Here is a 22,838-nt window from a genome sequence, read left to right on the forward strand (position 1 = left end):
TGTCCAATTACATTTGAGCCCCTGAAAATGGAGGGACTGTGTATAAAAATGGTTGCAGTTCCTAAAATTTGTACTTGATCTATATGTTCAACCCCTTGAAAGTCTGCACTTCAAATTAATTTGGATTGTTTTGTTTTAATGTAATTTATTCCAGTGGCATACAGAGCCAAAAGTATGAAAATTGTGCCTGTGTCCAAATATGTATGGACCTAACTGTACCACACCACAATTCGCCTTAAAGAAAAAAAAAAATCAATTATCGGTATAATTCCATGGTAGTTTTTCTAAACACAGGGATAAATTTTGATAGGTGTTCTCAAAAGATAATTACTCTGGCTCAGTATACCTTAGTTATAAGGGAGGGTCACATTTAAGCGAACACCATGCAAACAGATACAGCGGGTAAAATAAGTATTGAACACGTCACCATTTTTCTCCAGTAAATATATTTTTAAAGGTGTTATTGACATGAAATTTTCACAACATATCGGTAACAACCCATGCAATCCATATATACAAAGAAACCAAAACAAATAAGATCAGAAATTAACTTATGTGTAATAAAATGAATGACACAAGGAAGTATTAAACATGTTAACTGAAATTTATTTAATACTGCGTACAAAATACTTTGTTGGTAATGACAGCTTTGTGTTTGGGATCATTGTCTTGCTGAAATGTCCAACACCATTTCATCTTCAGATATGTATCAAGAATGTCTTGGTACATTTTTATATTCATCCTTCCTTCAATGACATGAAGTCTACCAGTTCCGTATGCTGAAAAACAGCCTCACACCATGATGTTCCCACTTCCAAACTTCACTGTTGGGATGGTGTTTTTGGGGTGATCTGCAGAGCCAATTGACCTCCAAACATGGTGTGTATTATGGCATCCAAAGAGTTCAATTCTGGTCTCATCTGACCAGACTATATTCTCCCAGTATTTCACAGGCTTGTCTAAATGTCGTGCAGCAAACTTTAACCACTTGACTACAGGGCACTTATACCCCCTTCCTGCCCAGGCTAGTTTTCAGCTTTCAGCGCTGTCGCACTTAGAATGACAATTGCATGGTCATGCAGCACTGTACCCATATTACATTTGTATCCTTTTTTTTTTTTTTTTTTAAGACATAGAGCTTTCTTCTGGTGGTATAGAACCACCTCTGGGTTTTTCATTTTTTGCTAAACAAACTAAAAATTTGAAGAAAAAAAAACACTTTTTTTTTCTTAGTTCTTGTTCTAAAAGTTTGTAAATAAGTGATTTTTTTTCCTTCGATGATGTGCGCTAATGAGGCTGCAGTGATGGGCACTGATAGGCTGTACTGATGAGGAGGCACTAGTAGGTGTCACTGATGGGCATTGACAGGCATCACTGATGGGCACAGAAAGGCAGCACTGATAGGTGGCACTGACTGGCATTGATAGGTGGCACTGATAAGTGACACTGAAAGGCAGCTCAGATGGGCACTGATATGTGGCATTGATGTGCACTGGTAGGCACTCATATGTGGCATTGATGGGCACTGGCAGGTGGCATTGATGGGCACTGACAGGTGGCACTTCTGGGGCTACACTGATAATCAGGGCACACTGATCATCAGTGCACATGTCCCCTCCGAGGAATGCTGATTACTGACTCTCCTCTCGAGCTGTCAGCTTGACAGCTCGTGAGTAGAGAAATGCCGATAACCGGCATTTCCCTATTTACATGCGATCAGCTGTGATTGGACACAGCTGATCACATGACCGAGCCAACATCTTCGGCTCTTTCTGTTGATCAGTGATCCGCTGACCCGAGGGACACAGCGCGCCACGCTGCGCGGTTAGAGTGGGAGGACGTCATATGACGTCCTCCCAGAATGAGAGAACCGCCTTGCGCCCGTCATTACCTTATATGGCAGGCAGGAGGCAGTTAAACGAGCTACAACATGCTTTTTCTTCAGCAATGGAGTCTTGCTTGGTGACTGTGTATATAGGCCATGGCGGTTGAATGCATTACTTATTGCTTTCTTTGAAACAATTGTACCTGCTAATTCCAGGTTTTTCTTAAGCGCTCCACAAGTAGTCCTTTGCTTTTGGACAGCTCTTCTGATAATTATTTTCACGCCTCTGTAAGTAATCTTACAAAGTTTGTTGTGAAATGATGTTCTTTCCACTTCCGGATTATGGCCCCAACAGTGCTCACTGGAACATTCAGAAGTTTAGAAATCCTTCTGTAACCATTGCCATCAGTATGTTTTGCAACAATAAGGTTGTGAATGTCTTGAGAGAGCTCTTTGCTTTACCCATCATGAGATGTTTCTTGTTTGACACATTGGTAATGAGACACCTTTTTATAGGCAATCATTTGAGACTGAACCAGCTAATATTATTTTGCACTGACAAGGGGAAGGATTGCTTTCTAATTACTGAGAGATTTCAGCTGGTGTCTTGGCTTTGCATGCCTTTTTTGCGCCTCACTTTCTTCATGTGTTCAATAATATTTCCCTGTGTCATTTTATTTTATTACACATAAATTAATTTCTAAATATATTTGTTTTGGTTTCTTTGTGTGTATGGATTGCTTGGGTTGTTACCAACATGAGGGGAAAATTTAAATCGCACCTTTAGAAATATATTTACTGAGAAAAATGGTGATGTGTTCAATATTTATTTATTTATTTCAGGTACTTATATAGCGCCCGTCAATTTACGCAGCGCTTTACATATATATTGTACATTCACATCAGTCCCTTACCCTCAAGGGGCGTACAATCTAAGGTCCCCAACTTACATTCATACATACACATACTAGGGCCAATTTAGACCGGATCCAATTAACCTACCAGCATGTCTTTGGAGTGTGGGAGGAAACCGGAGCACCCGGAGGAAACCCATGCAGGCACAGAGAGAACATGCAAACTCCAGGCAGGTGGTGCCGTGGCTGGGATTTGAACCAACGACTCTAGTACTGCCAGGCGGAAGTGCTAACCATTTAGCCACTGTGCTGCCAATACTTATTTTACCCTCTATAATTGCACAGGTGAAATACTGTACATATATGGGAGTGTCTGTATTTCTTTCTCATCCACCGAGGGACAAGTCAATCCCCTTAAGGTTATACTGCAGCCTACAGGAGGATTGGACACTGGCAGGCGAAAAAAATGTTAGGCCAGCCCAGTATAATCCTTCCTACTAATTTTTTTTTTTTTTTTGCTTTTGTGCTAGGAAGATTTTTTTTTTTTCTTCACCTGTGCTGTGTAAAAGACTAACATTTTTACAGGCCCCATTTTAAAAAAAATCCTAGCTAGAGCTGGTACTTTTAATTTGTAGCTATTTGGTGCAGCTGTCCTTGCCTGCCTTTTTTGAGGGCTCTATCCAAAATCCACTGGATTGGACATTCCAGGGATAGTCATGTAGTGACCTTTTGGGCACTGGGTTCTATGTAGGGCATTTTACAGTCTCAGCTGTGGTATCCAATTAGTCCCGGAACACTTTCTCCAGTTCCAGAGCTGCCAGAATTGCCTCAACACTTACCCTGTCTTTGAAGACTCACTCCGTGAGTAAGTCAGTTCGGCTGAGCATTGGGAGCTACCTCAGTTACATTGGTCACTGGGTGCCCTTAAAATTCCCTGCTTCCTGACGGTTTCCACTACAGAAGGGATAAGGTGCTGATGACATCCGCTGCATAGGGTATAATTCGCCTGCGTTCTCTGTCCCGCTGTAGAGTGTTTCAGAAGCATCTTCTGCTGCTTACAAAGAGTCATGTGAAATTTTAATGTTTTAGTCCATTCTTGATACCTGCCTACAGTGGCTTTGGTCACCTGCAACCACTCGACTCATCAGTTACCAGCTGCTTGGGTTTCTTAAGTACCCAAGGCCTTGTGTGTTACCCTGAGCCTTCAGTTGCCTTACCCCCCACATGATCGCAACGTGTCTGATTTTAGACATGAGGAGAACCGTCCCGCTGTACCAGATTCCCCTGACTGGGGCTGCTTACAGTGTGTTTACTGACAGTGTTGACCTCTGCAACCTAGAATTATGTTGCCCTCTATGGCTGGCCATAGATGGGGGGGAAAGTTGCAGACTAGTGTGTCTGCAATGTAGTGGCTCTGGTTGAACTTCATCCCAAACCAGAAGTTGGAATATTTAGTTTTGACCCTGGATACCATCCAGAGGAGTGAACCGCCCTCTGGACAAATGTTCTGCTGTGAGGGCTCAGATGGACCTGCTCAAATCCCTCAATTCACTTTTGCATGAGGGTTCTGGGATAGATGGTAGCCTCCTTTGAGGCAGTTCCCTTTGCCCAGTTTCATTCCAGACCCCTCCAAGGAAATGTCTTGGCAGCATGGGACTGGAGGACACAGTCATTGGATTCCCCAGTGCCATCACAGATTATTTCTGCCTCTGTCCTGAAGGGCCCTGACCACAGATGCCAGCATGGTGGGCTGGGGTGGAGTTCTGGACTATCTCTCAGTCTAGGGTTCTTGGTCACTGCAGGAAAGGTCTTTCTCCATCAACATCCTAGAATTGAGGGCGATTTGTCTTGCCCTACTGTATTGGTCTGTGTAGCTTAAGGGACTAATTGTACGGGGTTCAATTGGACAAGTGGTATACATAAATCATAGAGGAGACGCTAGAAGTCAGTCTGCTCAGGAGGAAGTGGATCTCATCCTGTTGTGGACTGAACTTCATGTTTCACATTCCAGATGTAAAAAATTGGCAGGCAGATTTTCTCAGCAGTCAACAACTGTCTATGTGAAAGTGGGCTCTTCACCCAGAGTTGTTCAAGGAACTATGGCAACAGTGGGGAACCTCAGAAGTACATCTTCTGGCATCCAGTTTCAATGTGGAAATTGCCCAGTTTGCCTCCAGGAATAGGGATCTTCAAGCCTTTGCAGGGATTCTCTGTTGACACTCTGGGACCAGTTCTCCCTAATTTTACTGAATTTCTCCAATTTGGAGTTGATCTGAGACTGGCCTTGAGTATGATTTAATGATGAGATTTCAACCTTGGCGATCCTTTTTCAGAAACTGTGTCTCATTCCTTATGTACGCCTTTTTGCAAGGCATTATGCATATTTTTCCACCAGTTCAGACTCCGTTTACTCCATGGGACTTCAAAATGGTACTTTCTGTATCACAGAAATGTCCTCCTTTTGAACCCATCTGGGTAAATCTTTTAGTTCTTCTGAAATGGAAGGTTATTTTTCTGTTTCCCTCTACTTCAGCTCAAAGAGTTTCAGAATTGTGTGCTCTTACCTGTAAGGGATCATTTCTTTTGCTTCACTGTAAGAAGGTGGTTCCATGGCCTCAGCTGTTTATTTACTTAAAGTGTTACTAAACCCACAACAGTAAAATCAGTCTGTATATGCAGTAAAGCTTGCTTGTTATAATCACTTTTGAACCTAAGGGGTTAATATTCTGCATTGTGTAAAAATGTTGTTTGATCCTGACTTCTCTGATCCTCCTCTTCTTCCAGTTCCCCCCTCTTATCTCCTGCTAAGACATATTGTGTGGAGACACTCTGCACATGCTCAGTTTGGTGTGTATTGCTAGAGAGCACAGGGCCAATCAGCACTGTCCAGACAGGTTAGGGGTTCTGCATCCTCCTAGAGCAAAAAGAAAACTCCTCCTACAAGCTTTAACCAGTGCTCTGCTGAACACTGATAGAAGTCAAAAGACTGCTCTAACTGCTGATGAGAAAAGATATTTAGCTGTTTATATTTACTAACATAATTGTATTTCCATGTTCTGTGTACTGTGAGAGACCAGATAGTGAATGCAGGGTTTAGTAACACTTTTAAGGTGGTTTGTTCGTTCCACCTCAAGCAAGTATTGTGTCGCAACCTTTCTATCCTGAGCCTCAGGTGCTGAGAGACCAGTCTCTTCACACCTTGGACGTGGCTTGTGGTATCAGGTGTTACCTGAAATTGACTGCTGCAGTTCCCCAGTCCAATTCCCTCTGTGCTTCCTGAAGGCCCAAGGAATGGTCATAGTTTCCAAATCTACCATTTCTTGATGATCTGTCAGCTTATTTCTCAAGCTAATGGTCTAAAGGGCAATGTTCCACCTTTTTGTTGATGCCTCATGCTGCAAGGAGTGTTGGTGTTTCCTGGGCTATTTGTCATCTGGCTTTGGTAGCTCAAGTTTGTAAAGCTACTACCTGGTTTTTGGTTCATACCCTTATGAAACTTTACCAAGTGGATATTCAAGATGCTGAGGTCGCTGTCTATGGCTGACCAGTCTTTCAGGCTGCTGCATGATGTTCTAACCTGATCTGGTTCACTTGTTTTGAAGCCTGTTGGCTTGTTGCCATATTACCCTCATATTTATTGCTTTGCTACATTCCTATCACAGTGGATATGAAGATACCCTGGGATGTGCGATAAAGAAAATGCGATGTCCAATCACCCACAGGTGGCAGCATAACACTGTCGTAATGGATATGAAGATATTCTGGGGAAGATTTACTAAAACTGGTGTACACAGAATCTGGTGCAACTGTGCATAGTAACCAATCAACTTCTAACTTCAGCTTGTTCAATGAAGCTTTGACAATAAGGTTCTATGTACAGCTGCATTAGATTCTATGCGTACCGGTTTTAGTAAATCTCCACCCCTAGTGTCCTGTGATGCAATCAAAGAAAAAGATTTTACAGATAAACCAAAAATCCCATTTTTAGTTGGAAGTGACAAAAATCTTTTTTTTTTTTATTCTTCTGTTTAATTCACCTTTTATGGAAACCTGCACTGAAGGAAACACAAGGCTTCCATTACTGGCTAGCTGCTTCGCTTACTGGATTTAATACTTTGCATCGCTGACCTGGAACAACTAAGCAAGATAGCGAGTCAGAATGAAGTTAGAACTTCTGATTTGCATATTTGTTTCAGGTCCATGGCTCAGAAAGTACTGAAACCAGTAGTTCAAAATGACATAATACCACCATACAATTTATTTAAGGAGAATTCAGCATATTCTCTTGGTACAGGGTGAACAACCTTGCACTGGTGCCGTATAATCTGTCAACCAATAAGCTCAAGAAGTTGGCTACATACTTTTCAAGCAAGAGCAGAAAATCCTTTTAGAGCTGACCTATTGTGAAGTTTTCTTTCTTTTTTAATTGCAGATCATATGGGTTACGAGATACCCCCATCTTTATCTCTGCACCTCTGGAAAGATACAGGCAGATCTTGTTACCTGCTCTTTTGCTTTGCCAGGTGATCCTGACCTCCAGTACGGCTCAGCACCTACAGGCAGCCGGACAGGTGAATGCCCAAAAACATTAAGAGGATTGCAGTGTTTATTTTAGGATTATTTTATAAGTTGTGTTTCTTCATCCTGTTTGTCAGGTGTTCCAGTTCTTGGTTGCTCATTCTGACACAATCCAAGCTATTCTAAGAGGCCAAGAAGGGAGCCTAGGATCATTACAGGAGCTTGCTCTACTCACAGGACTCCTCAGCAAAGCTGCTCTGCCAGGTTGGTCATTTGGTTTTATTTTAGTGCACTTATACAGAAACACCTAATGTGATTGATGACTGTAATTAAAGTGTATGTGTAGACAAAAAAAATCAGTTAATCTCTGCAGTACATGTCCCTATGGTTCATCTCTTTACAAACACTGCAAGTACAGAAAAATACTTGATTATCTGCCAGAAATCCAGTGAAATCCAAACTTCATTTGAGCTGGCAACTCTACCTGTGTTGCACCAGTTTTCCCTTCTCAACTACAGAACATCTTTCTGCTCCTCTCGTCTTCCTAAAAGGGAGCTGTTCTGTAGTCCAGCATGGGAGAACTCAGGCAGGGCTAATACCATTGTTTATATAAAAATAAATACAGCAATCCTGAACCAAACCAACAAATCAATCAAATTCCCCTTACTAATAACTACAGATGACATATAAAAATATAAGCAGTATAACTAAAATAACTCATTTCAGTACAATTCAAGAAAAACCACAAACGTAAACCTTTTTACCACTAAATAACTATAAAAATAACACATTAATACAGTGCAATAAGTGAATCCAATTTATATGAATAAATCATTAAATTAATGAATTCATCAATAAAGTGCAAAATAAATCATTTTGAAAATCAACACATTAGTCCAGTGCAATGAGTTTTCAGTTCATTTAAATAAATAAATTCATCAATAAAATGCCATAAACAAAAGTGCTTTACAAAACAATCCAATTAATATTAAATGTCAATTAATACAAAAATATACATTCATCCATGTAGTGTAAACAAAGGTTCATAAAGCTCATGCATAAAAACAATTATTTTCCCTTTTAGATGTCCAAGGTGTTTCAAGTGTTCCAAAACTTCTTGTGTCCATTCCTCAGCTTAAAGCTGACGATACACTAGTAGAATTTCGAGCCCAAATGTTTTATTTTAAGAACATTTGTTTGATTTTCTAATCGTTAGTGGGGGCTAAAGGAGGTTAATTTTTCAACCACAGGAAAATTCAAAGGAGTAGGAAGGAACAGTTTTCTCAAATGAAGGAATGTGGTTTTTGTTGAGGAAAATTGAATCAAATCTTCAAATAAAATTTTGAAGTACCAGCTCAGGTAAAAACATCCACCCACACACTTAACCACCAAAGGGAATAAACTCGCAGACCCTTGTTGACCACTAAAATAAGTAGCTCTATAAGGGCTTTAACCCCTTGACGCCGACGTAACACAAATATGCGGCCTCACGGACCTGGGCTTTTTTCCGTGGGGCCGCATATTTGCGTACCTGTCTTTGTGCTGGGAGCGCGCCGCTCGGCGCGCTCCCAGCACCAAGACCGCGGTGTCACTGAGAGCCCCGGGTCCCTTTCTAACGATCGGGACCCGGGACTCCCGATTCCGGGTCACGTGATCGCTGTGATAGCCTCTGATTGGCTATCACAGTGATCAATCACTGTGCAGCCCGGTCCCCTTGTTTTCTCTCTCTCTATGAATGGAGAAGAGAGATACATTGTATCTCTCGAACTCCTGACACAGAGAGAGAAAAAAAAGTTTGTAAAAAAAAAAAAAAAAGATAAATAAATATTAAAAAATAAAAGAAAAAATAAAGAAAAATACCTAGATCAAGGTTTGATCTAGTTCAGTACCAGGGTTAGTGTTTGGGTCAAGGTCAGGGTCAAAGGTTAGGATTTAAAAAAAAAAATTGGTATCAGTGTCAGTTAGTGTTAATGTCAATGTCAGTGACAGTGTGTTTTATATAAAAAAAAAAAAGACAAAAACAAAATGCGCACTGTTGTTTCTGGACTGTACTACGGGTACAAACAACAAATAACATACACATATATGGTATCGCTGCGATCGTCAAGAACTGGAGAATGTATTTTGAGTTGTTCTTTGGTGGTAGGTTATGGTCGTAACAAGAAACACACAGTTAAATTTAAAAAAATGATTTTTTTTACTATTTTGGCCCAGTTTTCCTTTAATAATAAAAAAAAATTAGGAGCTATCCATGACCATTTACCACCAAATGAAAGCCCAATTTGTCCTGAAAAAAACAAGGTATAATCCACCTGGATGTACAAAGTAGTTGTGACGATATGTACGGTTTTACGAACACGTCAACGTTGCAGAATTGTGCTTAGGCATTTAGATTTGTTTTACCTTTAGGCGTGAAGGGGTTAAGATGTTCCAGCAAAGAATGAACCATATATATATTCCCAGTCCTCTGGGATGACTATTATAGTGCTAAATTGTATTTATGATAAAACTTCTTAAAATTTCATAAAACTCACATATGGCAAATGCTAGAATTGTGAAAGGGTCACTAGCGCTGCTCTTCCAAACCTGCGTGCAACTACATGCTGATATCACCATGGCGTAACTCCACCTAACACGTTTTGGCATCAGTGATTTCCTCAAGAATGTTAATAACATGGCTTGGCTACTAAAAGAGATTGGACACTTAAAAGGGTTGCTTGCCCTGTGGCCAGCACCACCATTAACATGTAGTAGGCATCTAATTTTCATGTAGTGCTTGTTAGCAGGTAATATGTTCTTAGAGTAAAGTACTGTATATGTTGCATATAGAATATCACAGTCAATGTCATTTTCCAGGTGTGATTAATGAGTTGGACGTTAGTTTGAATGATGGTTCTTTGATGGAACTGCATGGACATATTAACAGATTTCAGGTACCTACTGTAAACTACTTTTTCAGCAAAAAAATGTTAATGCTTTTTTTAGTTAATTTGTTAATGCTAACCTCCAGGCTGACATAAAATACACAAATGAATGCCACTCTTTACTGAGTAATACATTATTATTTGTAATCTTTTAAATTTAAAGCGGAGTTCTACTCACACTGTTACAAAATAAAAGTAAGCAGCTACAAAACTGTAGCTGCCGACTTTTAAAAAACAGCCACTCACCTGTCCCACAATTCCGTGGTCTCCTCCCCACAGCGCGTTTCACCAGCCGCCTGGTGTTCCAGGTGTCGGCATCTTCAGTGTGGGCACCCGACTGTGACAGCTTGGAGATTCACAGCTGTGGATGCGTGAGTAGCGCTGCACTTCCTGAATGGCCCTGTAGTTTTCTCTGATCTGTCATGTGCCCCAGAAGACCACAGGGAAGGTAGGGGGGTAGGAGGACAACCTTTGCTTCTGATCGCCTACCTGCCAATTTCGGGTACCCGCTCCCCAAAGGTGCCAATCCTTAATGGGGAGCGGGGGACCAGTCTTTAAAACGGAACTTCCCCTTTTGGGTGGAGCTCCTTTTTAAGCAGTGTGGATACAAGAATTTGACATGATGTAATCCTCCTGCAGTCCCTGTACTGTAGAGCTCAGACTGCAGCAATGAAAAAATTAGGTCTCCTGCCCTGCCAGATAGGGTTGTGCAAGGAAGCTGAGTGACCTCTTGTTTTAAAGCTCCTTAACTGCTTTGTTTTCCATAGTGTGGGTACAGATTCACCTTAAAGCCATTCTGTTTACTTTAAAAATAGACCGGAATAGTATCACCCTGTAAAGGAAGTGTAGGTATACTTCCTTTGGCAGCAACTCCAATCTCAAAAGCTAGCCCCTACGTCACTGCAGGACAATGTATAGACATATCCGTTTATGTGTATAACTACAGTACAGTAAGCCGTAAGACCAGCCATTTTTGGTAAACCCTAACGGAAAACAAATTAGGTCTTCTGCCTTGTCAGACAGCTGTGCTGTATGGCAAAGCTGTGTGCATTTCATGACTTAATGGAGAGGAAGAGAAATCCTTTGGCAAGTTAAACAGCTTTCATATATGCATTACATCTGTATATTTACCTGTTTTCCTGGAGTTCAACTTTAAATTTGCCAATGTCTTTAAGGCACAGCTCAAAAAATACCAGCTTGAACACTGGGAAGGCACTAATTTATATATTTGTTTATCTTTAGCGTCTCTGCTTGGCATTATTAAACCGCTTTGGAGGCTCAGACAAACTCAGACAGCTCAATTTACAGAGTGATGGATCCCAGCTAGATGGTGTAAGCAAAAGAGACGACATGGAGATGGCCATGCAGCAGGTAAGCTGGGCTGTCCAGCTAGGCATTCTCCATGTAGAGTAGTCATTTACTTAGAGTGAAGTTATGGCTGACTTGTTTTTTCCATGTTCTGTTTTCTGTAGGTTTGTGCCAATGTGATGGAATACTGCCATACACTAATGATACAAACCTCCCCCAACCTTCAGCAAATGGTGTGTCTATTCACCCCCAGTCTGAGCGAGAGCACTGCTAGAGAAGGCCCAAGATTAGGTATGTAATTGGGAAACTTTTTTTTACGATCAATTTATCTGTTGATGCAGCTGTGGGGTAGACTAACCAGGCAATTGATTCTTTATGTTTTTTTATGGTTTAATCTCTTCTCCCCTCCCTTCTCCTTCACATAGGGAAGGGGGGAGCACAGGGAAACTAAACTTTTTTTTTTAATGCAAGTAATCGATTACGGTGAAAAACTTTTTTACGTTTAGTATCCCTTTTACGGGCTTGATGAACTCTCACCACAGTCACCTCTGCTTCTAGAGCCACTTCTAACAGAGGAGGATGCCTTATATCAGAACTATAGGCAAAACTTCTTTTCATTTTGGAAAGCGTAAGGGAGGTTTATAACTCCTGTCAGTTTTTTGGGAAATCCCTTGGTTCCCTCCAGGTAACTAGTGTCCCCATTGAATTACCCTCTAATACTTTTCTGGGTATGGTAAACAGAACAAATGGAGAGGACGAACAGCAAAAAAAAAAACTTAATAGGTTACCCTAATATCCATCTCCACTAATAAAGTTTTACCTTCAGTTATACTTTAAAAAGGGCCTCTAAACTCTTATCCATGGAGTCTCTAAACACCATTAATTTGTCCACCAAGACTGGCAAGATCTTTTTTAAAATAGCTTAATCAACCATCCTTCAATACCTTCATTCAGAATGTGACTGGGGAAGAGTATGCTCTTAATCCTTAAAAGCATTGTACACTAAATATTTTTCTTGTTTTAGCTAGGTAGTAGTGTAGTTTATAGTCCCTGTGTTGTTTGTGTTAACTTGTAATGATGAGCTCACATTTTGTGGCTGCCATTTGATGTGTCATAGCTGATTGATTATCTTATGTCCATGTATTCGTTCACTTAGCTTGTCCCTATTTGCTAAAGAAACGGGCAACTTAATGTTCCAGGTCACACAGTGTCAGTTCTAATTACTGTTTTAAATCTCACCTCCATAAGCACTGGATTGAGAGACCCAGGGGTTGTGGGATATGTAGCTTCTTCATAGGAAGTGTCAGTACTTAGACTACAGAGGTCATGCATTACCTGAGCAGTGCCATGCCGCATACCTCATGTTTGAACACAAACTGAAACTTCTGACATCTGAATGTGAAGATTTACTCTACTATAGGGTGTGTGTACACAGCAACAAATTACATGAAACTACTTGATCAATGGACATCTTATGCAGCTGAAAAACACAAGGTGCTGTTAGGAAAGTTTATGACGGCTTTAAGAAGAAGGTGACAAGTCAGAAACCAGTGATACCTTGAGAAGAACATTTCCTTTCGTAAGCAGTTTGCCTCAGACTCTAAACAGAAGCCTATGCCTAGTTCCATAGGTAGAACTGGACTCCCAAGTCCTCGGCTCCTCGAGGAAAATCCTCCTCACAGTGAAAGGGTGCCCTCACTCACATGGGTGGGGAGATGTCTATGGTCCTCTGTGGAAGTCTCAGACAACTAGGTCTGTAGTATGGTGTCCATAAGCGACAAGCTGGAGTTTCAGTGCTTTTCCTCCTCCATGCTTTATGCAGTCAAGGGTATCTTCAGATTCGCAAAAAATGGTTTTCTTTGTGACCCTAGAAAGACTGCTGTCACAGGGGGTCATCCCACCTGTGCTGATGGAAGAGCGGTATCACAACGTCTTAAGGTTCCCAAGCCGCATGGGGACTTCTGGCCCATTTTGGTCTTCAAGGGCCTCAACAAGTTCCTGAAAACACAAAACTTTAAGATGGAGTCCACCTGGCTGGTGTACTTATTTTTATCAAAGGAACATCTTGGCGTTATTGGATATCGAGGATGCTTATCTGTACATCATGATTTTCCAGCCTCACCAACGGTTTCTGTGATTCACAGTGGAGGATTGCCCTTATCAATTTGTGGCGTTGCACTTCAGACTGTGCATGGCCTCAAGGCTGTTTACTAATGTGATGTCTTTGGTTCTAGGTTTGTACCTGGGGTACCTGAATGGCCTGCTCCTCAGGGAGCAATCATTTCAGAGATTGACTTCCAGTGTTTGCAGGCGGTGCATGTGAAACTCTCATGTACTGGTCTGTCTGCTTTTGGGGTCTCCTTATCAGGGTACAGTCAGACAATGCCACAGCTGTGCCATATATCAACATCAAGAAGATACAAGAAGTTGTGCTGCTCAGGAAGAGGCAGACCTGATTTTATCTTGGACAGAGCTTCATCTATCGGCCCTCTCCACTGTGCACATTCCCAGTGTAGAAAATTGGCAGGCGGATTTTCTGAACCATCAACAACTGAATTTGGGGGAATGGGCCCTCCACCCAGCCTTATGTCCCGATCGATGAATCCTCTAGTGTTTACAGTGCATGCCCTAGTGACTCCTTGGGATCAGTTTTCCCTGATCTTTGCTGTCCCTCCACTTCTCAGCTTCTCTTGAGCCTTTTGCCCAGGGTAAAGGTGAAGGGGCATTCTGGCGATTTCTATTCACACCAGCTTGGCCAAGAAGAACATGGCATGTAGACATCGTAAATCCCTTGGCAGATAAGTCATGGGTACATCTGGACTGACCAGATTTGCTGTCGCAGGAACCAATTATTCTGCTGTATGATTGCTGACTTTGACAGCAGTGCTGATGAAACCTAAGTTCTGAGAAATAGGATAGAGAGTTTCTAACTCTGTAACCCCTACCCTTCTTTAATCTTAAAAGCGGAACTCCAGGAAGGTGTACCATCGTACATGGAAGGCTTATTTAACCTGGTGTGACGCTCCCAGCTTTAATCAAGTATGTTGTGGGGCATATTTTGGCTTCAAGGCACAGATCAGGGATCTGGCTGTGCTTTTTTAGAGACTTATCCTATCCCACTGCCTGGCTAAAGCCTTTTTGCAGATTGTCACATGGATTGTTACAGCTGTGCAGCCCCCGTGGTATCTCTGGGAACTTAACTTGATCTTGTCTGATTTGCAGTCTTCTTCTTTGAACCTTTTTGAGTATCCTTTGTGTCTCCTTACGCACAATTATTATATTATCATTATTATACAGGATTTATATAGCGCCAACAGTTTGCTCAGCGCTTTACAATATAACACACAAGGTTGTCTTCTTTTTTTTTTTTATTATAGGGACTACTTCAACTTGCAGGATCTTGGAGTTGGCTATGCTTTTCCTGCAAGAGACCTTTTATGGTTCTTCACTAGAATAAAGTGGTGTTGAGGCCTCTGTCTTTTTTCCTAGCCAAGATGGTTTCTTTCGGTCCACCTGAATCAGAGCATTTTGTTGCCTAATCCTAAGCATCCGAAGTGAAAGGTGTTTAACTTTTTGGATGTTGTTAGAGCTCTCTGAGGTCTACAGCTTCATTTTGACAGCCTGATTTCATGTTTAACGTAAAATAATGTATGGTGTAGTGGTAATCCTCTAATGCAATATGAGACCAATGCAATAACAGTGACCCCACAATCTTGGGCTCCAAATGTAAATACATTAAGTATAAAAAAAAAAAATCAAATAATAAATAAATATAAATGGAAAATGTGTTGCAGGCTTTTCAGTTAAACCATTAAAGCGTGTTAAGACCATAACCTGGTGCTGTAAATCTCATATATTGTTAAGTGATGCTTGACACAGATGCTGTGAATAAACTAACTCAATAGTGAATAAAGACCACAATACATATCACAATGCAACTATGGTTACTACTCTTAATGTCTGCTAATACAGACCATCATATCCGTGCTCCACATATACAAGAAGTGTGAAAAAAAATAATAATACATACAGTATATATCCATCTAAAATAAATGTCCACCAAATATATACAAGTTATCCGTGTGCATAAATGGTAAATCAATCTTCAATCCAAACCAAAAAAAAAATCACACAGCTGGGTGTTAGCAGCAATCCCCTATGGGATTCATTTTTTGTCAGTGCCTGAGTTAATTTACCTTTTTATAATTGTGGACTCCGTTTGTTTTGTCTGAGGGTTCTCACAAGAGTCGGGCTGCTTCTCGATCCACTATTTCTAGGTGGATTCGTTGGCTCTTTCTTGTTTAAGGACCATTCCATCAGGGGTGTTATTGCTTCTTGGACTATTTACCATCAAGATTCTGCGGTTCATGTTTGTAAGGCTGCTATCTGGTCTTCTCTTCACCCTTTTACTAATTATTCCTGGTAGATGTTTATGCCTATGCGGATGCCACTTTTGGGCAAAGTGACTTGTAGATTTGGGGTGTGTTTGCCCAGTGTTGCTCACCCCTCATGTTCAATGCTTTTGGACATCTCAAAGTCAGTATGAACTTCTGTGTCCTTTGATGTACAATTAAGAAATTAGGAACTTTGCTTTACCTGTAAAATCCTTTTCTTGGAGTACATCACAGAACACAAAGATCCCTCCCTTCTTGTCTGTTCCTCATTGCTTGCTACAAAACTGAGACTTACCTGAGCTGGAACATGTTATGCCTGGGAGGGGATCCCAGCCTTTTTTGGCCAGTGTTCATTCACCTGAGGGTGGCATCAAAACCCAAGTAGTAATGAATATGAGCTCTTCCATGTCCTGTGATGCACTATACAAGAAAAGGGTTTTTACAGGTAAACCAAAAACGTAATAAAGTGATACTAAACGCACTTACTAATTTACATTATCAGTTCTATTTTTGTATATTGATGATGCCATTGTATTTCTTTGTATAACAAAAAAATGTAATCACCTTTGTTGATAAGCAATGCATACCTGTAAGGTGACGTTTCACCAGCTCTTTCTAACGAATTATGGGCAGAGCTATACATGACTGACAGTATCCTGCCCCCATTGTGTTAAGCATGGAGGAGAGGGGAGGGAGTGGGCTCTCATTTCTCTAGTGTGTATATGCCCAATGTGTGTTACTCTATAGTCACGTGGGCTATTCAGATGCAAATAGGGAGGAAATATCCAGTACAGAAACACACTGAAATGGAAAGTGGCAATGGCCGCCCTACAGAATCGCAAGCTGGAGACACAGACTGGAGGAAGAGACCGTGAATGGCAGGTTTTTTGCAGTGTACCCAAGACAAATCCTCTAGTGGCTAAGCGCATATGAACAGCATGTAATACAAACATGTTCTGACATTTTTTTAATGATACTTTAAACCCTCCTATTTTGGTTTACCACATTGAGCACAATAGAAAACACTCCCAAATAAACTATTTACTAAAATTCTTACCCTAGCATTTGCATTTTACAACTTTTAATGCTGCCGGCTCCTGCTGTTAAAGCTGCTTCCTAAACTTCTGGCCATTAAAGGAAAGATTTGAAATTCAGATCTGAAAAAAGTTCTGACATGCTGCAAAGCTTTATTTCCAGATCCGGGCTGCAGTGTCCCAGCAGGGTGGACGCCTCTATCCAGCTTGTTTGTGGGGATAAAGATTCTGTTAGTCCAAGGGGGCTAAATAAAAAAAAAATCTTCCATGGCCAGCTTTGAACTATGCTGTTCATAGGGTGACAAGGTGTCAACCTTTAACAGTAAGTGCGAAAATATTGTGGTTAAAATAATGTAGTTTTATAATATTTTTTCATTTGTTTACACTACAGACTCTCAGACGTCCCTCTTCTCCTCGTGGAGACTCCCCAGTCTTGGCATTGTCTTGTCTCTCCTCAAGCAATGCTCCAGCGACTTTTTCACCTACTATGACATCCATCGACAGAGCGTAAGCAAGTTACAGAACGTGGAGCAACTTCCACCCGATGAAATCAAAGAGGTATCTGCCAAAACCAAAATATTCTGTCCTGCCTTATGTCTTAAAAACTGGCAGGTATTCTCAAATCAGTGACATCTTTTCTGTCTTCAGTTGTCCCAGTTTGAGATGCCAGTCGGGATAGATAAAATCTCCAGCACACAAAAGTATGCTTTGGCACGGAGGAGACTAGTGAAACTCATCAACAGCAAAGCCAAACTTTTGTCTGTCTGCTGCTGTATCCTTTGATCTCTGTTAAAGCCAATACATATTTGGAAGTGTTACACATTCTTGCTTTTGTGCTAGGTCCACTTTAAGTAGCTTTTGATTTATAAAAACACAATTGGGCCAAGCTGTTGTAAAATCCAGTCTTTAAAAACCCCCCTATAAGGTGAGATTTGTATTTTATGCATGTTATTTAACTGTAAAATTCCTCTCTGTATTCTTTGCAGCCAGTGGCTGAACAGAAGAGATGAGGAGTAAAGGAAAAGCGACTACTTTTCTGCAGGGGGAGTGAGCTTTTAAGCAAACTTATTAAATTGCCCTCAATGGTTTAAAGTGTTACTAAACCCCGGACCCTGCATTCACTCTGTCTGGTTTCCACAGTACACAGAATATGGAAATGCTATTATTTTAGTAAGTATAAACTGCTAAATGCCTTTTCTCATCAGCAGTTAGAGCAGTCTTGTGATTTCAGCAGAGCACTGGTTAAAACTTGTAGGAGGAGTTTTCTTTCCGCTCTAGGAGGATGCAAAACCCCTGACCCTCTGTCTGGACAGTGCTGATGCTGATCACATGCACTCTCCCAAGAAAAAAAAACCTCAAGCAATACACACTAAACTGAGCATGTGCAGAAGGTTCAGTCTGTCTTATCAGTGTGGACATTTGAACAAGAGGAGGGGCAGAGAAGTCAGGATCAAATAGCCTTTTTACACAATGCAGTGGATTAACCCCTTAGGTTCCACAGTGAGTATATCAAGCTTGCTTTACTGCATATACAGACTGATTTTACTGTTGTGGGTTTAGTAACACTTTAAGGCTCAGGTTTGCCTTAAAATTCTGGGAAGCCCGGAGCTGCTGTAAGCAGTCGGGATAGCTAATCAAAGAGGAGATGGAGTAATATCTGTTCCCCTATCATTGTGTTTAGCTTTCTTAGAGGAAATGGAAGAACATCCATTCCCCAGTCTCTGTGACTAATGATGTCAGAAGAGACGAGTTCATGGTTTCAGAGCTGAAGCAGCTAATCAAGCTTTATCTGTGCTTCATGAACGGCATTGGAGGGTTAGGGAGACATTCGGGGTCTCCATAAAGGGCAGCTGTCACCTGTCCAAGGCTATCACATTGGGGGCCTGTTAACCCCCTTGAGATAGCAATAAAGTTTGCCACCAATTCACATGTGCATGCAGTTTTGAGTCTTTGATATCTATTTACTTAATGCAACATCATCTTTTATAGTTGCCAAAAACTTGGGTATTACTGTATGTTGTGTTTTGTATACTTTAAATTTCTTTTTAGTGTAAAATTTTGCATGTGATAAATGGCTGCAGAAAGAGGTGGCATAAAAATTGCAACCCCCACCATTTTATTCTCCCAGGCCTCTGCTTTCAGAAAATATATAATGTTTGCAAGTTCAATATAATTATGAAGCAAACAATGCTGATTTTTTTAGCTTGTGTGTATGAAAAATTAAACTGCTCTGGTCAGCAAGTGGTTAAAGGGATTCTTCCCATGAGATTAATACAGTATGTGCATTTAACGTATTCTATGCATGCTATTTACCTGTAAAAGCATTGATTGTGTAGACATCCAGAAGCCATTGAGACTGCTGATTGGTGCTGTCATTTTGGATGTGATGTCAGCTGCCCAGATTCAGAACTTCATTTTTTCGGCCATCTCTTCCATGCAGTTTGCCAGAGTGTAAAATTGGCAAGGGGACTTTCTGAACCTTCAGCTGCTGACACTGAAAGAATGGACCCTTCACCAAAAGGTTTATGCAGAGATTTGTCTGCTGTGGGGGATGCCAGATGTGGATCTCTTGGCACCCATGTTCAACAACAAATTAGACAGGTTTTTGTCCCAATCCAGGGATCAACAGGCATTTGCTGTAGATGCTTTGTTGACTCCTTCGGATCAGTTTTTGCTGATCTATGCCTTCCCTCTGTTGCAGCTTCTTTCTTGACTTTTGCACAGGGTAAAGTTAAAGGGCTTTGCAGGGATTCTGATCTCAACAGTTCCAAGAAGGATGCAGTATGCAAACATTGTAAATCTCTTGCCAGGCGAACCATGATTTCTTCCAAATCGGCCAGATTTGCTGTCACAGGATCCAATCTTTCATCTTCCTTTGAGATCAACAGTCTTTGACAGCATGGCTGTTGAAGCACAAGCCCTAGGACACAGGGATGTTTCTGACTGTGTAATCCCTACCCTACTGAAGGCAAGGAAGTCGACCTCCAGGAAGGTGTGCCACTGTACATTGAAGACTTTATTGCTTGGTGTGAGGCTCATAAGTTTTATTCCCTACAATCTTTTGTGGGGCCGATTTTGTTTTTTCTCCAGTCTGGTGTGGAGATGTCTCTGGTTTTAAATACCACCAAGGGACAGATTTCAGGATTGGCCTTTGTTTCAGAAACATATTGTGCCTTATTCCTTGGTAAACTCTTTGTGCAGGGTGTCACATGCACTGTTCGCCTGTGTGGCCCCCCTTGTCTCCTTGGTGCCTTAAAGAATGTCACTGCAACTTTTCATATTCCTGATATGTGCCTGTTGTACTACATACTTGTGTTAAAAAGTATCCTGTTCTCTTTGCATGTCTTTTTTGTGTGAAATACCTGCTGATACTGCTAGTCCTGATTATTTTCTGTTTCAAACGCTAGGCACGACAGCACGACCATCCAGTGTGATCAGTTTTCTGGGCGCACAGCTTACCTGTCCTCCATTGATCAGACTTGTGCTGGCATGTCCCACTGCACAGCCATTCACTGGGAAGAGCAGTGTACCAATGTTTTTCCACCCATAGCTCTCTAAAATTCTTTTCTTGGAGTACATAACAGGACACAAGGATCCCTTTGCACTTGTCTGTTCTGCTTTACTTGCTACAAAACTAAAACATAGCTGAGCTGGGAAGGTTTATACCTGGGCAGCATTCCTGCCTTGTTATTTGGCCAGTGTTCATTTACCTCCAAATTGGCAGCATAACCCAAGTAGTTATGAATATGAAGTCCTCTGTGACCTGCTTTGTAAAACAAGAAAATGGTTTTACAGGTAAGCCAAACATCCTCATTTTCTGTGGTTTCTCTGCAATTTTGCTAAGTTGCCGGCTGGGTCTATTATAATGTGACATTACTTGTGTCAGGTTAATTTTAGTGGCTTTTTATTAAACAAGGATACAATTTGTCAGATCTAGTGTAAAATTCAGCAATTAAAGACGCCGTTAACGTCTGTCCAATTACAGCTGATGGTGAGTCAGTGATGCTAATGTGGATAACTATTTTTTAACTTTCTTCTTGACTGGAGTAAACATATTTCCACTAATTTCCTTTGACTAGTCACTAAATTAGATATCATAGAAACATGTCTGTTCATACTATGGCGCCACCTAGAATACTACCTGCTCCAGTACACCCCAAACGACAGCCCAGAATCAATGCTCAACAGCACATCTTTCAGCACTAGAAGGCTCCAAGGTGAGTAAAGTGTTTCTCAGAGTCGCATGCAAAAGATGTAAGGACATTATTGTGGTGTTGTTTTGTGAAACTGTTCACATATACAAAATCACAACCAACATGGACAATTTTAGCTCTGGTATGTTAAGCTTTCTTGTCTCCATAGATACGTTGAACGACTCGAACATAGACTTCAGGTTACAAAGCAAGATTACCCAACAAGACATTGATATGGTGAGCCTTAAAAAGTGTGTTATAATCAGGTGTTTTAAGAGATTGTTGAGTCATAATTATAGCTGATTGTATTGTTCATTGATGCAGCAAATCTATGGGTTTAACAAATTTGTGACCAAAAGTGATTAACCCTTCTGCTGCCACCGATATAAGGCTCATATCTGCAACAGCACAGGCCTGTAAACATGCCCAGCTGCTATAGAATCTGGCAGTGTGTTTCCACTTCATTAGCCAACTGTTGGCTTTCTACTGGAAGTAAGTTGGGTGGCTGTAAAGCTGCCCTGTCACTTCCACATACACCAGAATATGCTGTGCCCCCCAACACCCAGTCCTAACTACCCCACCATGTATCATGGGCTCCGTTATCCCTCCTGCTGACCAATGATGTCTATGGCATTTTTAGGCCATCGATGTTCTTCCATTTTGTCACTTCTGGTTTCAGAGATGTCTTTAGCTTGATTGGCTTCAGTGCAAAGACAACATTCAGGTAACTTCAGTGCAGAGGTGACACAAGGAGTCTAATAGACTACTGATGCCACCTTTAAAGAGGAGCAGAAATTGCAAAAGAATATGATGACATGACATTTTTCAGGAGGTGTGTGAGATTGCCCTCCTGATGCTAGGTCACAGAAACTTGTGAACAAAAGGACTGACTGCAGTATATTTGAATATCTGAAACCAAGTAAATTTGCCCATATTAATTTTTTTCTTTACCTTTTTTATTTTTATTCCCCTTCTGAACAGCTGCAAAGAGACGGTGCTAATATTTTTGGGGAATCCTTGCAGAAGCGCCTGCTAGACATTGAGAGTGTCTACTGCAAAGTTCGGTCTCGGCACAGCTTCATCCAGGCGCTGGTCAGGAGAATAAGAGGCCTTCTTCGAGTATCCAGAGCGTGATCCAAAACAATTCACACCTGAATGTTCTAGAATTATTTTCTACCTTTAAATTATGGACAGACTTTTTCACCTTTTTGGGTATCCAATTGTACTGAAATAAATTGTATGTGACATTTTTTACTACCATTACATGCGAATTAAAAAAACAAACAAAAAATGTACATTTAAATATGGTTTTCACGTGCTGATCTTTTTTTAATAAAGACATCTCCCTCACATAATACTCACTAAATGATTAGATGGTACTATAGCAAGTGATCAGGGCACATTTCTTGTACACTATATGGTCAAAGGAATGAGTTCCAGTATTTCAGCTGGACTCATCGTTAACAGTAGGTACTTAGAATGAAGGAAATAGCCATCCAATCTCTTTTCATAAATTTTGGCATTAGTATGGGTGGCACTGTCATAGTATGTCGCCTTTGCTTTAAGTTTGTATGTGGATTTTCTTTCTTGTCCATTGAGGGACACAGAAAGTGTTTAGCTCTCAGATTATACTGCTACCTACAGAAGGATGGACAATAGCAAATAAACTGTAGAGCAGCGGATGATAACTCCTCCCACTCCCAGGATGCCTTTTTGATAGTGTCCTAGGATAATGCATGTTTTTTTTTCTTCAGCTTTATTATATTTATCATACTGTATAGGACTCAG

The 22,838-nt window shown here is 41.0% G+C and overlaps 1 protein-coding gene across 2 annotated transcripts in view; it reads left to right on the top strand.

Annotated features, from left to right (window-relative positions):
- NUP205 (nucleoporin 205) overlaps window positions 1–22,353 on the top strand; it is a 92,676-nt gene extending 70,323 nt beyond the window's left edge. For both annotated transcript variants that reach the window (XM_089680674.1, XM_089680673.1), the window contains exons 34-43: window positions 7,112–7,250; window positions 7,335–7,461; window positions 10,054–10,130; window positions 11,364–11,492; window positions 11,594–11,720; window positions 17,249–17,415; window positions 17,506–17,629; window positions 20,949–21,074; window positions 21,220–21,287; window positions 22,032–22,353. In XM_089680674.1, the coding sequence (XP_089536800.1) occupies window positions 7,112–7,250; window positions 7,335–7,461; window positions 10,054–10,130; window positions 11,364–11,492; window positions 11,594–11,720; window positions 17,249–17,415; window positions 17,506–17,629; window positions 20,949–21,074; window positions 21,220–21,287; window positions 22,032–22,184 (1,237 nt within the window). In that variant the 3' untranslated portion in view covers window positions 22,185–22,353. The remainder of the gene's footprint in view (window positions 1–7,111; window positions 7,251–7,334; window positions 7,462–10,053; window positions 10,131–11,363; window positions 11,493–11,593; window positions 11,721–17,248; window positions 17,416–17,505; window positions 17,630–20,948; window positions 21,075–21,219; window positions 21,288–22,031) is intronic.
- Window positions 22,354–22,838: the final 485 nt, after the last annotated feature.

Source organism: Staurois parvus, unplaced genomic scaffold (genome assembly GCF_062004578.1).
Source record: "Staurois parvus isolate SC_StPar_1 unplaced genomic scaffold, SC_StPar_1.0 ptg000249l, whole genome shotgun sequence".
Lineage (NCBI taxonomy): Eukaryota > Metazoa > Chordata > Amphibia > Anura > Ranidae > Staurois > Staurois parvus.